Source organism: Pantherophis guttatus, chromosome 3 (genome assembly GCF_059756535.1).
Source record: "Pantherophis guttatus breed Tessera chromosome 3, ASM5975653v1, whole genome shotgun sequence".
NCBI classification, from domain to species: Eukaryota; Metazoa; Chordata; class Lepidosauria; order Squamata; family Colubridae; genus Pantherophis; species Pantherophis guttatus.
Window position 1 is genome coordinate 166,415,487 of NC_142065.1, and position 13,148 is coordinate 166,428,634.

The 13,148-nt window shown below is 37.0% G+C and overlaps 1 protein-coding gene and 1 long non-coding RNA gene across 3 annotated transcripts in view; one reads left to right on the forward strand and one right to left on the reverse strand.

The window, feature by feature from the left end:
- LOC148114891 (uncharacterized) overlaps positions 1-5,366 on the reverse strand; it is a 24,585-nt gene extending 19,219 nt beyond the window's left edge. The window contains exon 1 of one of the 2 annotated variants that reach the window (XR_015733349.1): positions 5,163-5,366. This is a non-coding gene — a long non-coding RNA (uncharacterized LOC148114891). The remainder of the gene's footprint in view (positions 1-5,162) is intronic. The other variant, XR_015733348.1, reaches the window with a different exon arrangement.
- The window catches only part of THOC1 (THO complex subunit 1), a 27,680-nt gene continuing 19,895 nt past the window's right edge, over positions 5,364-13,148 (forward strand). Inside the window, exons 1-6 of the mRNA XM_034429562.3 lie at positions 5,364-5,520; positions 6,478-6,551; positions 6,654-6,714; positions 8,332-8,398; positions 10,515-10,633; positions 12,193-12,241. Coding sequence (XP_034285453.1) covers positions 5,422-5,520; positions 6,478-6,551; positions 6,654-6,714; positions 8,332-8,398; positions 10,515-10,633; positions 12,193-12,241 — 469 coding nt within the window. The 5' untranslated portion in view covers positions 5,364-5,421. The remainder of the gene's footprint in view (positions 5,521-6,477; positions 6,552-6,653; positions 6,715-8,331; positions 8,399-10,514; positions 10,634-12,192; positions 12,242-13,148) is intronic.

Here is a 13,148-nt window from a genome sequence, read left to right on the forward strand (position 1 = left end):
CTCAGCTGGTAAATAAAATAACGCAGTGACATGGTTGTAAGTCACTTTTTTCAGTACTGATGCCACTTCAAAGCATCGCAAAATAATAAATTAAACTCCATGGTTCAGGTTTATGGAATGAAATAGTTGCATACTTCCTAAATAGCTATATCTATAAGAAAAGTGAGAGTCTTCAATTTTAAAAAGGGGAATATAAGAAATGTTTTAAAAGGATAGTATCATTTGTATTCTAAGAAACAAGTTAATCGTAATTTCTCGTTTACTGATGTACTGTACTTCTTTTGAAGCTCTGCTTCTCTTCCTGATACTCAAAGTGCCTTAACTGTTGCTTAGAAAATATAGCTCTTTTTATTTTATTTAAAAAATTGGTTAATCTTATGAGTTACTGAATAATTAATTTGTCAGGCAATTATATCAGGCAGCATGAGAAAAACAATATACAGAAGAGATGGCATTCCTTCACCTTTTATAAATTATACATACATAGTCCAAAGTAGACCTGAAACTTTCCTATATGGTGTCGGCATTTCATATCTGAACACGAATACATGAAAGTTCTGACTGGAAACGCTTTTAACTTGTGTTCACACATTTCTTCTTACTCTATTTTTAAAGCAGGCATTAATTGGATCCTCATCAAGTTGCAAGACTGGTGTCTAAAACAAGTAAAGCCAGTGGAATGCAGTGGGCCATATATCAGACTAGGAAAGGAAAGACCTGGGTTCTAATCTTCTTCCATAGAAACTCACATTGGACTAATCACTCTCTCAGCCAACCCCCACTCCCCAATATGGGGATAATGCTGGTGATGGTGGTGGGGGAAACAGGCTACCCATCCACCTTTACTTCCTAAGGTAGAAGTATAGATATAAATAGCTATCATAATATTTATAATGGCACTGAAAGTCAATTTAGGATTTTTGAAAATTAGTATGTGCTAATGAGGTTTTTGCGTACTGATCGTTGCATATTATCTTGATTTTATTAAAATAAACATGGGACATACCTCAGAGAAATAACATTATACATTTTCTTGGCTCCTGAAGTAGCTGCCTATGGTATTCTTAGTATCATTGGGCTCTGATCCTGTTACTGAGCATCTTGGGAATAATGAGCCTTTAAATCATGCAGCATGATTTCTGGCAATGCAGCTGAACAGATTTCACTAACTATGGCACATAAGTATTTGGAGAATCAACACTTTGCTTTTTTGAGTGTGGTCCAAATATGCAGTTGACCTAACAACAATGAAACCTAAGGATATTTATTCTAGTGTTACTGAGAACATTGTGTTTGGTTTTGTTTATGTAGTGACTAGAATGAAGCACGAAAATGCCTTACCCTAAGTAATGTGGGAGTGGGAGTAATCACTCTTTCTATGCCCAAAAGGAAATGACTTAAAGAGTTTCAGGAATCTGTTTGTAATTTCGCAATGAATTTGGCTTGCCAATTTATATGATAAATAACTCGAAGACATTCTGTTTTAAAAAACAGAACGTTTTTACTTGCCTAAATGTTCCATTTGTGTAATCGTTGTATAAACTGAAATTTGCTAGTGTGGCAATAATAATATGATATAGGAATGTTGCTTATAACACTTGTGTTGGTTCTCCAGCCATGTTGTGCCCCATTTCTGATCTCCATTTTTGAGAGGAAGTTGTTTTGCTGATGGGTAAACTGCAAGTAGAGTACATTTAGTCTTGATTTTATCTTCCAGTAATCTTATAGTATTATCCTGCAACACATTTTAACAGTTCATTCTGCCTTATGTAGCAGTTCTGGTCAATCAGTCTTGGGCAACCATATTTACTAAAAAGCCAGACCCCCTGAATTCTTAAGGTGTTAAATCTTGGCTAAAAGGTTAAAAGACTTAAATACTGTCTACCAACATGGCCTATTGCCAACCTGGGCATTCATGTCTTCCAATCCTGGTCCTATTAGCACTGTAATGAAAAACGTCTTGCTGCTGGTCATCCTAGCCTTATTATCCATCTAATAATAAATGTGTACAATGAGATGGGTGGCATATAAATTAAATAAATAAATAAATACAGGAGCCCAAAACTCAATCTCTTTGCCATCATCACCATCTACTGTACTGGAACCACCCATTTAGGAGAACCACAGCAAAACTCTGTTCCCCACTGTTCCTAATCCTCTGAGACAGGTCAGGAGGATATCATAACTTATGGTATTGAAGGCTGCAGTACCATGAGGGTCCGAAACACAATCACATTCTTGCCAGAGATCATCACAATTTTGTCTCCATTCCTGGTGATGCATTTTTTTTCTAACACCAATATGAGCAGCTTTTTTCTCATCACTATATTGTGCAGCTCAAACAATCAATGGGAGGTTTCTTTGTTTCTAAACCATGGCTTATGCTTCAACTGCTCAAAACATATCTTTGGAAATATAAAGTACACAATTCTGTATGCTGGTCTCTCTCAGGCACTTTAAAAATAACCAGTAATAAGGCAATCTGATCAGTGCATGGGAGAAAGAGTTAAAAATAGATTCTTGGATACAGAGTCCTGACAGAAAGAAATGAAGTAAAAATTTCTAATTTTCGGCAACTAAAATCAATAGTTTGACTTTAAAAATATGGCTGGTTTTGATTAAAGAGGAAATATTTACTCTTTCATATTGACACTGATAATCTAATCAGGAAATAAGAAATCGAAATGGGTCACCATAAACATTAAGCTTGATGGATGGCAAAATACGTTTGCTGTCAATTTTCCAATCAGTAAATACAGGAATAAAGATCATTTTCTAAAAAGCATATAGATAGCATACAGACTAGATGTAACTATCTAAAAGTATTGTAGCAGGGGGCAAAGGTCTCTTCATTATTATTTATTACTCATTAAATTTGTATGCCACCCATCTCCCCTATAAAGTGACTGTCATATTTGTGTTCTGTTTCATATTGCTGACTTTAATGTTCAATAAAAATGAAATGAAATACTTCTGGTTTGAAAATAGTGTTTTACTATTGGAAACAACACTGTTTACAATGTTTTCTACTTGCTGGCGCTGTCATACTATTTTCTTTTAGCCAAGCTAAGCATACGAAATTTTAAAGTTGTTTTTTTAGTAAATTTGGCAAAGTAACATTGTGTGTGAGCTATTCAGTGTTTGGATTTTTCACACACTAGTTTTCATAAAGTTTTTCCATATAAGCATTTTTTAGCGGTGCCTTCAAATTTAAAACACTTATTACCCAAGGGATGTTCTTGCCTATTGATCACACATAAATAAGTGGAGCAAAGCAGAAAATGAATCAAGAAATGAGCAGTGAATGGAATCACTAAGAATTAGTCTTGTCTGTATGAGCAAATTTTAAAATGGAATACTAATAGTGAAAAATAAGTTATAAAATATGGGAGGAAACATGCCTAGTCAATTTGATTTTCATTCAGATTAATATAGGAAAATACAGTATGCATATCATTGCTAAAAAAGCATTAACAATAATATAGTTGCTGCTTAAAATAGCCCTGGCATTTCTGCCTCCCCCAATTCTCTGAATGCATTGGTTACATTTAATTGCTGTACCAACACAAACTCTGATTTGTCTAGCAGGAAAGGAAGTTGCAGTTGAAATGCCTCAAGCACCAGTGATCTAGTGAAAGCTGGAAAACGAAACAGACAAACAACACACCTTTATTTTCTGTGTTAGCTCTGACACCTACTGGCACAATAATGCTATACAGTAACTCTATTAGACATAAGCAAATTATACAAAACAGTCTTATACCAGAAAGTGGGAAAATAAATAAAAGGCAAATATCTTTGAAGATAAATATTCCAACACTCCTTTCATTTTGCCATCAAAAATCAAGTTGATTTCACCAGGCAATGGGACCGCTCATTAAAATGTTTCTGCATATAAATATAAGTGCATTTGTTTTGCCTTTCCATAAGACATTTAAAAACCACTGTAATGCAGTACTCAATCCTCAAATTACTGTTAAGAGAGAACTGCTTCTGTAGAACCTTGCTCAGTGTTACTTTCCATAAATTAGAAAATGAAATTTAATTTTCAGAATAATTTTGATAACCAGGCCCTGATTTTGACAATTCCTAGTACTTCCAGTCAAAAGGCAGTCCTCTCACCTTCCTTCCTTCCTTACTCCCTCCCTCATTCCTCCCGCTCCCCCTCCCCTTCCGCTCTCCTGCCCTTCCCTTCCCTCTCCTCTCCTTGCAGAATAAAGACACAGTGGGAAAACCTGTATGGGTTACCAACAGTAGAGTGTGTCTGACACTTCTAGTTAAGAGTGCGTTCTTGAACAAAGCTGTAGGATTGCACAATTAATATCCTTGTTTGGAAGCATTCAAAGCTTTCAGCTATAGGAACAGGCAAAATGAGGAATGAACAGGCAAAATGAGAAATGAGGAAAATACTTATAAGCACCCTTTTTAATACAAGGAGAAGGAAAATGGCCCTGAACTTGCTCTTAATATGATTAGGGAGGGAGAGATGTCTGAAAGAACTTGCAAGATAAAAGCCTGTGTACTTAATGCACAAGTGTAAGTAAATATTTTTCTCATGCCACCTATATAAAAAAACAGCAATCTTAGAAATTCTTTCTCAGAAATATGACTGGTTAAAAATATTGATTTAGATCCAGGTCCCATGTTGAAATAATCCAGATTCTGATACCATTAATCACAATAACTGGCGTCAGTGGACCATTAATACCCATTAATCACAATAACTGGCGTCAGTGGACAGCCAGGGACAGCCAGGGATGCTCAACATGAAAGCATTAAGTTAATGCTTAACCAAGACCTCAATGCCAAACTGTATTTAATCTCAATCAAGCCAAGCAAGCGCCCATTTAAATCACTTGCATATAGGATAGATATGATACGATTAGATCTTATTGGGTCAAATAAAGCACTAATGGGAACCAGTTCACTGCATTCCTATACTTTTGACTATTATTTTTATGCTGAAGTGTACATATTTCTTCTTCGTGTTGTACCACATGCACCCCCAGTCAAACCTGGTGTATGCTAATTGTATTGTCCTTGTGCAATTGCTTTTTGTCTTAAATTGGCCACACATTTTCACAAAACGCAATAAACCTAACCTCTGTTATTAAGTAACAGCCTCGATTTAGATAAAACTAATAAATATATATTTAACGTACTTCTACGAATAACTCCCTCGGCCTCCGTCCAGAAACAGGAAACATGCTGGAAAGAAAAGGCAATCTCTTTAAAGCCGAGATTCTTAACTTTGGCAACTTGAAGATGCCTGGACTTCAACTCCCAGAATTCCCCCAACCGGCACGCTAGCGTTAAAACACCGGCCGCTTCGGCTGCAGAGGACCCCAGTGTACGTCGGGGACTACGTCGGGCACAAGGGGCGCTCACGCACCTAATACAATCTTCTCCGAGCGCCGTGAGATGACGTCAATTAGAATGCGTCACCGGTGGCGTCTGTCAGGAGCAAGGATGTCGCCGCCAACGCTCTTCAGCTTGCCGGAGGCGCGGTTGCGTTTCATGGTAAGTGGGAGACTGCAGACCTCCCGACTGGGAGCGCGAGTAAGGATGGGCCCAGTCCCGTTTCTCGCGTCCTGTGCTTCTCTGTCGACTTCAGACTGGCGTCGGTGGCTTTCTCATCCTCGTTCAGCGTTCAGAATGGAGATACTCTCTCCCTCTTTCTCTCTCTCATATAAAGGGAAAAAAAGGGAGAAGGAGTGTATTCATTCCTGTTCAGCCTAACTAAGCTTTACCTCCTATCACAAAGTGCTCTTCCAGTATTGGAAGTGGTGCTTAGAATAGACGTGTAGATTCAACATCAGCCCAGTATGACATCCCCAAGAAGTAGTTGATAGAGCTGCTCTTGGAAGTTGGGGAAGGTAAAACTAGGTAAGAACACTTCGGTCTTGGCTACTTCACCTTGGGCAGTACTCAGTTGCAACACAAAGGCCATAAAAAGAGAGTCCCAACCCTGGAAGAAAGTTCTGATAAGGGTTGAGCTTTTGATATACAAGCCATCATTGTACAGACAACTGGACTGATGCAGTTGTCTGTACTGTTGCGCTTCTGTTCTGTTTAGACATGATGAGAACCTTTATTATTTTACAACATCACACAGGTTCTAAAACTGGGGGTTTTTGATACTGTAAAATAATAAATGAAGGCTCTTGGCTTGTCCGCACAAAACAGGAGAGCAGTCTGTCATCATTTTTGTGGGCTATAATTCAGTCTATGTCCTAAACGGTTTGAGGACTATCTACAGAACCCAACAGAAAATTGTATCTAGTGTGTGTTTAGAAATATGCTGAACAATAAAAAAATGGAACACTTTCCATAGTTTGAGGTGTGGTAAGTCCTAGGAGAGTAATATTTATGTCATCTTGAATTACATTTTCAAATTTAACTTTGATGTAGATTTTCTAAAACATATATTGCTTCAATATCTGATATCAAATAAGTTATTTCTCATTTTTATCTTAGAATTCTACTCGAGATGCACTAAAAAACAAAACCATTAAGCCTTTATTGAATGCATTCAGCCAGGTACCTGGAAGGTAAATTTCAATTTTATTTGTTATCATAACAAAAATATATATAGTATTTTATTGAAATTGAAAGTTTTAGCAAAACAATCTAATATTTTTATATATTTCTAGTGAAAATGAAAAAAAGTTAACACTGGATCAAGCTTTCCGAGTTGCTCTGGAAGAAGAAATTGTAAGTAATTTTTTATTAACTGTGTATCTGAAAGTTAATTGAATAGCTGAGTGATGTCATTCTAAACTGTATATAATTTTCCAGTTTCTGGAAGTAAGCTTCCAGAAGTGCGGGGTGTGGTTTGATCTCAAAACAAGGTTGAATGTCCAGAACACTTCAAATTATGTCTAGTTCAAGAGATCTACCTCTGCAGCTTTTGAATCAACAGCATGACCATGAGGCAGTTGAGCGGTGTACAGAGGAAGAACAATGCATTTTGTTCCTGAATCAATAATTTTCATGCATTTATATTAGCTACAGTAAGCCTTAAATTCTATTAGACTATATTGTGTCAAACCAATGAAGCAACTTAACATTGCTTCACTTGTGACTTTCCCATTTCTTTAGCCAAGGTGAGAACATCTCTAAATGCATATCTTTATACGTAGAAGGGTCCTGGCTTCAGAATATTTAGTTGCACAGATTCTATGGCCCAAAGAAACACTGTTCATATATGTTATTTACTTTGCATGAAATTAAAGTTGGAATCAAGGATGTTATACAAGTAGACCTTGCATAGTGATTGCCTCAGGCAGCAGCAATTTGAATTTATGACCATGATAAAAAAGTAAATTTGTAACCAATGTCTGCATTTATGACCTTCTCAGTGTCTTTGTCTCAGTCACGTTTGCCATTACAGTCCTTTTGTGTTGTCTTTTGCCTGACCTATTATATTATTTTCTTTTCTCCCCTCATAGAATGGAGAGAATGCCTAAACAAGCAATCTCTTTTTTTCACAGCACTTCCCTAAGGGGAAGTTAACAAACTCAGTTCTGTGACCTTAATTAGCTGGCTGGCAGCTGCTACTTGTAATTGACAAAACCTTAATCAGTTTCACACTTTTCTTTTTTTTTGCCTCCTAAGTGCTAAGTAAACAGCTAGCACAGTACATTCTTTTCAGTGTGTATTTTCTATTATGTATCTGGTTAATCTCTTATAATCCTTCCTCTCTAATAAATGTAAATACAAAATACAAACTTTATTTCCCATCTTGTAATTATCTCAGATCTGGGATATTTCAAAAGGGGAGTGGGGTGGGGGAAAGGGGCAATAAGATTTGCCCTTTTACCCAGCTTCCTCTTGAGTTGAGTTCTGAAAACTTTCTCCACTGTTTGAGGTTACATGATTTGGAGTCATAAGCTTCTATCATGTAAAGCAAAGGAAAGTTGAGGTAAAATTATAAACATAATTGTGGTCATACGATTTTTCACTTAGCAACTGAGTTTCTGGTTCCAATTGTGATTGCTAAACAAGGACTATCAGTATGCGATGAGCAAGACAAGATAAGATTAAACTGTTTGATTCTTATCATTAATACCATTAATGATATCATTAATACCATTAAGAGTGAAAAATTCATGAGACTTGTAATCAAAATCTAGTCTATACTCCAACATGACCCTAAGATTTCTCACCACCTTTACTCCTGGAAATAAAATACTTTTTCCCAAGAATTTGTGAAGACCACAAGGGAAATAGATATCAACTTTTCAATGCAGACCATAAAGATAGTGCACTGTATTCTGTTTCAAGTGTCGTATGATTCCACTGTTGATGGCTATTTTTATATTTTTTTAGATAAATAAAGCTTCTTGTGAAAATGTCCTGGCTATCATTTCACTTGTTATTAATGGGGTCATAGAAGGTGAGTCTATTTTTCTTTGTAAGTGCTTTGAAATCAAAAGTCATGACAGAATGTGCATTAATTAAAAACTGTTTCATATTATTTATATTACTTAACACAAAGCATACATAAATATCGCATTATGCAAAATATCTTTATTAATTCAGTTCACTTTGTCAAGCCAATTGGAAGTAGTACTATTTCCACCTTTTGTCCAATGCCAATTTGGTATATGTAATCTGTTATATGTAATAGTGTAATTTGATTGTCACAACATATTCTTCTTAAGGAAAAGAGAGAAAATTATCATGGGATTAGAATGTTTATAATATTTGATAATGCCATTAAATTAAATTCAATGTGAGGGATGCATTTATATGATCTCAACGATCCATTAATCAAATGTTATACAGAACATGTAGGTTAGTGATGGTAAAATCTTTAGCATCACAGCTGAGCAGTCTGATGTTCCTGTACTGTTTAGTACTGCTTAAATTATTAGGAAGTATAGTTTAGTCCCATAATTCCAGTCACAGTGAATGGTAACAGATGTACAAGTTGAGGTAGCCACTGCTAGCATGGTGGAATATTTAAAATCTATGTCTTCCTACATTGGCTTTTAACAATACAGAATGTAAATTAACACCTGAGTTTGAATGAATTGTTTGAATCTAGGATTACAGGTTAATTGCTTCCATTAAATAAAATTACAGTCTATTAAACACAGCTTGGGTTGCAACTGCAGTTCAGTAGCATTAGCCATTGACTTTAGGCTACTTTAACATTTTAGAAAATATTTTTTTTCTAATTCTGCAGATTATAAACAAGCTAAAGTGTATGGCTAAAGCTACTGACCTGCAGCTTCAATCAGATGTTCAGCTAATGTTCATTAGCTTTACTATAGCTTTACTTACCTGTAAGAATGGCTTATAAGAATGACTTACAACCACAATCGGGAATGGAATTTCAATCATTAAGCAAGATGTCACGTGAATACACCATTTAGTGACCACAATCCTGGCATTGCTAGCTGTCATTAACCAAGAATCATGGGTTGTTAAAAGGACTCTCAAAGAAGGCCTGTGGGATGTTGCAGGGGAGTGGGGGAGGCCCTGGAAGGCCTGGCACACACTACATGTAAGTGTGGTGCTGTAGGGTTCTGCAATGAAGTACAAAGCCACAACTGCTCCACCCACCCCAGCAGCACTTAATGACTAAAGTAAGTCACCTGCCTATTTCCACCCCAATGTCTGTCCTTTGGACAGCCCTGCACTCATCAATGGCAGCCCTGGGTCTGGGTCTGAAGTAGAGACCTGGGGCCTTCAGCAAAATGAGAGCTTTGTGCAATGATGCTAGCATGGCACCATTTGAGACCTGAGGGCTGCTGCATTGAGAGGTGATCAACTGTCATTCACTCCATTTCCTGCCAACCTAATAGTTCAAAAGTGTGCAATCGCAAACAAATAAACAGATACCACTTTGGTGGTCACAGTAACAGGAACATGAAAGGAACTCCCAATTGAACGTCCCCTGAGCAACAGTGATGTCACTGGCTAATTCTTTCCATCCAGAAGTGCCTTGGTGCATCCGACACGAACGCAAGGGAGCGTGGCTGGCTGTGGGTTTAAGGCACCGTTTCTCAGTTGCAGTGGCAGCACTGGAGCTAAAGTAAAATCCTGGGACTGATGGTAGCTGGCTGAAACTGCTGAAGGCTCCCTACTGCTTCAACTTCAGCCACAGCCCTGGTGCTGCTGCTGAAGAGTGCCACTGTGCAGGGCAGCCAAAAGGGCATAGATGGGAGGGAATAGGTAGGAGTCGTAGTGCCTAGTAGACATAAGTGAGGGTGGGCTACTAAGCACCCTATTTTGATCACATGGCCACAGGGTGCTATAGTGGCCATAACTTTGAGCATGGGTCATAAAGTCTATTTTTTCAACACTGTAATTTTGAGTGAGTGGTGAATGAATAATTGTAAATCAAGGGCTACTTTTACATTATTTTTAAAGGCAGTTTATAATAAAATGAAAATCAAATTCTGTATTATTGGTAACGAGCAAGATCCTTGAAAAAATGTCGATTAATTTTTATAAAGAGAAATCATTTTGGCAGACATACAAACAGATTCTCTCCCATGAAGGTATTTGTACTGCATCAACCCCTTTTGTGCTCTTGGGAGATGTTTTGGATTGCCTTCCTTTGGATCAGTGTGACAGAATTTTCACCTTTGTGGAAAAAAATGTTACCACGTGGAAATCGGTAAGTATAATGGAATTTGTTAAGTTTTAAAAGTTCATTTTTGTAATAGATTAATAGGTGAATAATTTGGTTAGCATGCAAGAATTATGTAAAACAAACAGATATGTTGTTTTGAATAATACAAATTGATCACTCTGTATTAAATGATTAAGTATTTAATTGTGTCATTTGTCAATTGCAGGAAAGAAGTGCAAATACTTAAGAACAAAGCATTATTGAGCACTGGGTGGGATTCTGAAAAAAAATGAGATAAAAGTTGGGAACATTCATAAACTTTATTAAGTCCACTGGCCAGAGATTACTTGTGACTGCACTGGAATCACAGCTTTAATACCATTCCTAAATCCAACATTTTTTGGATGTTTAACCCAAAATGGTTGTTTAGAGTGACTTTCATTAGTACTGTTTATTTTACTAGCAAATAACTTAGAGAAGTTCTTAGACAGTTGTAAGTGGACTATGATGATCTTTCAAAATTGTGGTTAAAAATATAACAAGATTTTTTTGGTTCATGGATTAAAACATACTTGTAACTCACTGTGGTACTTTATCAACCTTTTTTAGCTTAGTATAAAGTATTCAATTTAGTATTTAAAACCACAAATGATTTTTCAAAGATACCAAAGGACTATCTCCCCAAAATAAAACTGCTGGGAGGGTGAATTAGATATAAGTTTTACAAAGTGCTCTTGTCTGCAGTTTAGTTATTCCTACTGGTAAAATACCTTACTCAGGAAGAAGAAACTTCCTTGGAAGAAAAGAATTTGCCTTTGCATTTCTGGGGAGGTTGAATCAAAAGAACATGTCCTTCTAAATTCTGTTTTCCGAAGCACATTGTCTCATCCTGATATTATGATGTGTTATAATCTGCTTTTTTGTTAGCCAGTTCATCTCCACAAATATGCAGACACAGAGACATAAAGAAAACCAAATTTTGCATAATAGTTTGTTAGATTAAAAAAGAAAAATGCATAGTTGGCATAAGACTATTTTTAAGTCTTTTTAACTGTGTTGGAATACATTTGTTCTGTGAGGTTAGGGTTGGGCAATACCATTGATATGTAAGTATGTGATTTGGTGATTGACCAAAAGAACATTATTTGATTTGCTGTATTTCAACCATTGTTTTGAGCTAATAATTTTTTGCCCACGATGCACAACATTGGTATAACCTCAGTGTGATGCATGTCAACTCCTGTTCTGTCTGTATTTCATTAAAAAATTATCAATAAAAATAAATTGATTGATTCTTATTTAGAAAAATCTCAATGCATTTTATTTTTATTCTGCTTTGAAATTACAGTTTGATTTGAAACTGAATGTTTAGATATATTTTGTTCTGTGGTTTTGTGTGAAGTGTTTCTGCTGCACTGTAACTACAAAGGCCTATTGTAAATATTTAATAAATATGAACATATTCTTCCCTGTTTGCTTGAAATATATATTTTATAGCACGAGAGACTATTTATAATCCTACTCCGATTATCTTTCTAATGTAATTAACTGCATTCTGTTTTTTAAATATCAACTAATTATGTTGAATTATATGTTATTTTTAGAACACGTTTTACTCTGCGGGAAAGAATTATTTACTGAGAATGTGCAATGGTGAGTAGCCTTTTTTCTAGCATTGCCAATGAAGATACAGCCTTCAGTGTAATTTTCAATGCTGCGTGTTAAAACTCTACTAATGTCCTACTGTTGTTGATCAAGATCTGACATTATAATTCTGTAATGAAACATTACATGTAGTCCTCGATTTATAACAGTTCGTTTAGTGATCATTCAAAGTTACAATGTCACTGAAAAGTGATTTATGACCATTTTTCACATTTACAACCATTGCATTATCCCCATGGTGACGTGATCAAAATTCAGATGTTTGGCAACTGACTCATATTTATGATGGTTGTAATGTTCCAGGGTAATGTCCTTGGGTGTCCTCCTGGATTCACGGCTATCTTTAGAAGATCATTTGATGGCTGTGGCCAGGGGTGCCTTTTATCAGGTTCGCCTGATCCACCAGTTGCGTCCCTTTCTGGATCGGGACGCTTTGCGCATGGTCACTCATGCCCTAGTCACCTCCCGTATGGATTACTGTAATGCTCTCTACATGGGGCTCCCCTTGAAAAGCACCCGGAGGCTCCAACTGGTCCAGAATGTAACCACGCGGGTGATTATGGGCGCAGCTTGTTGCGCCCATGTAACACCTCTCCTACGCGAGCTGCACTGGCTCCCGGTGGTCTTCCGGGTGTGATTCAAGGTGTTAGTCACCAAGCGCTCCATGGCTTAGGACCTGGGTACCTACAAGACCGTCTTTTGCCACCAGTAGCCTCCCACCGACCAATTCTCACAGGGAGGGACTACTCAGTACCATCAGTCAAATTAGGCCGACTGGCAACTCCCAGGGGGAGGGCCTTCTCTGTGAGGGCTCCAACCCTTTGGAATGAACTGCCCCCTGAGATACGAAATATCCCTGATCTCCGTGCTTTCCGCCATGCCCTCAAAACCCTGA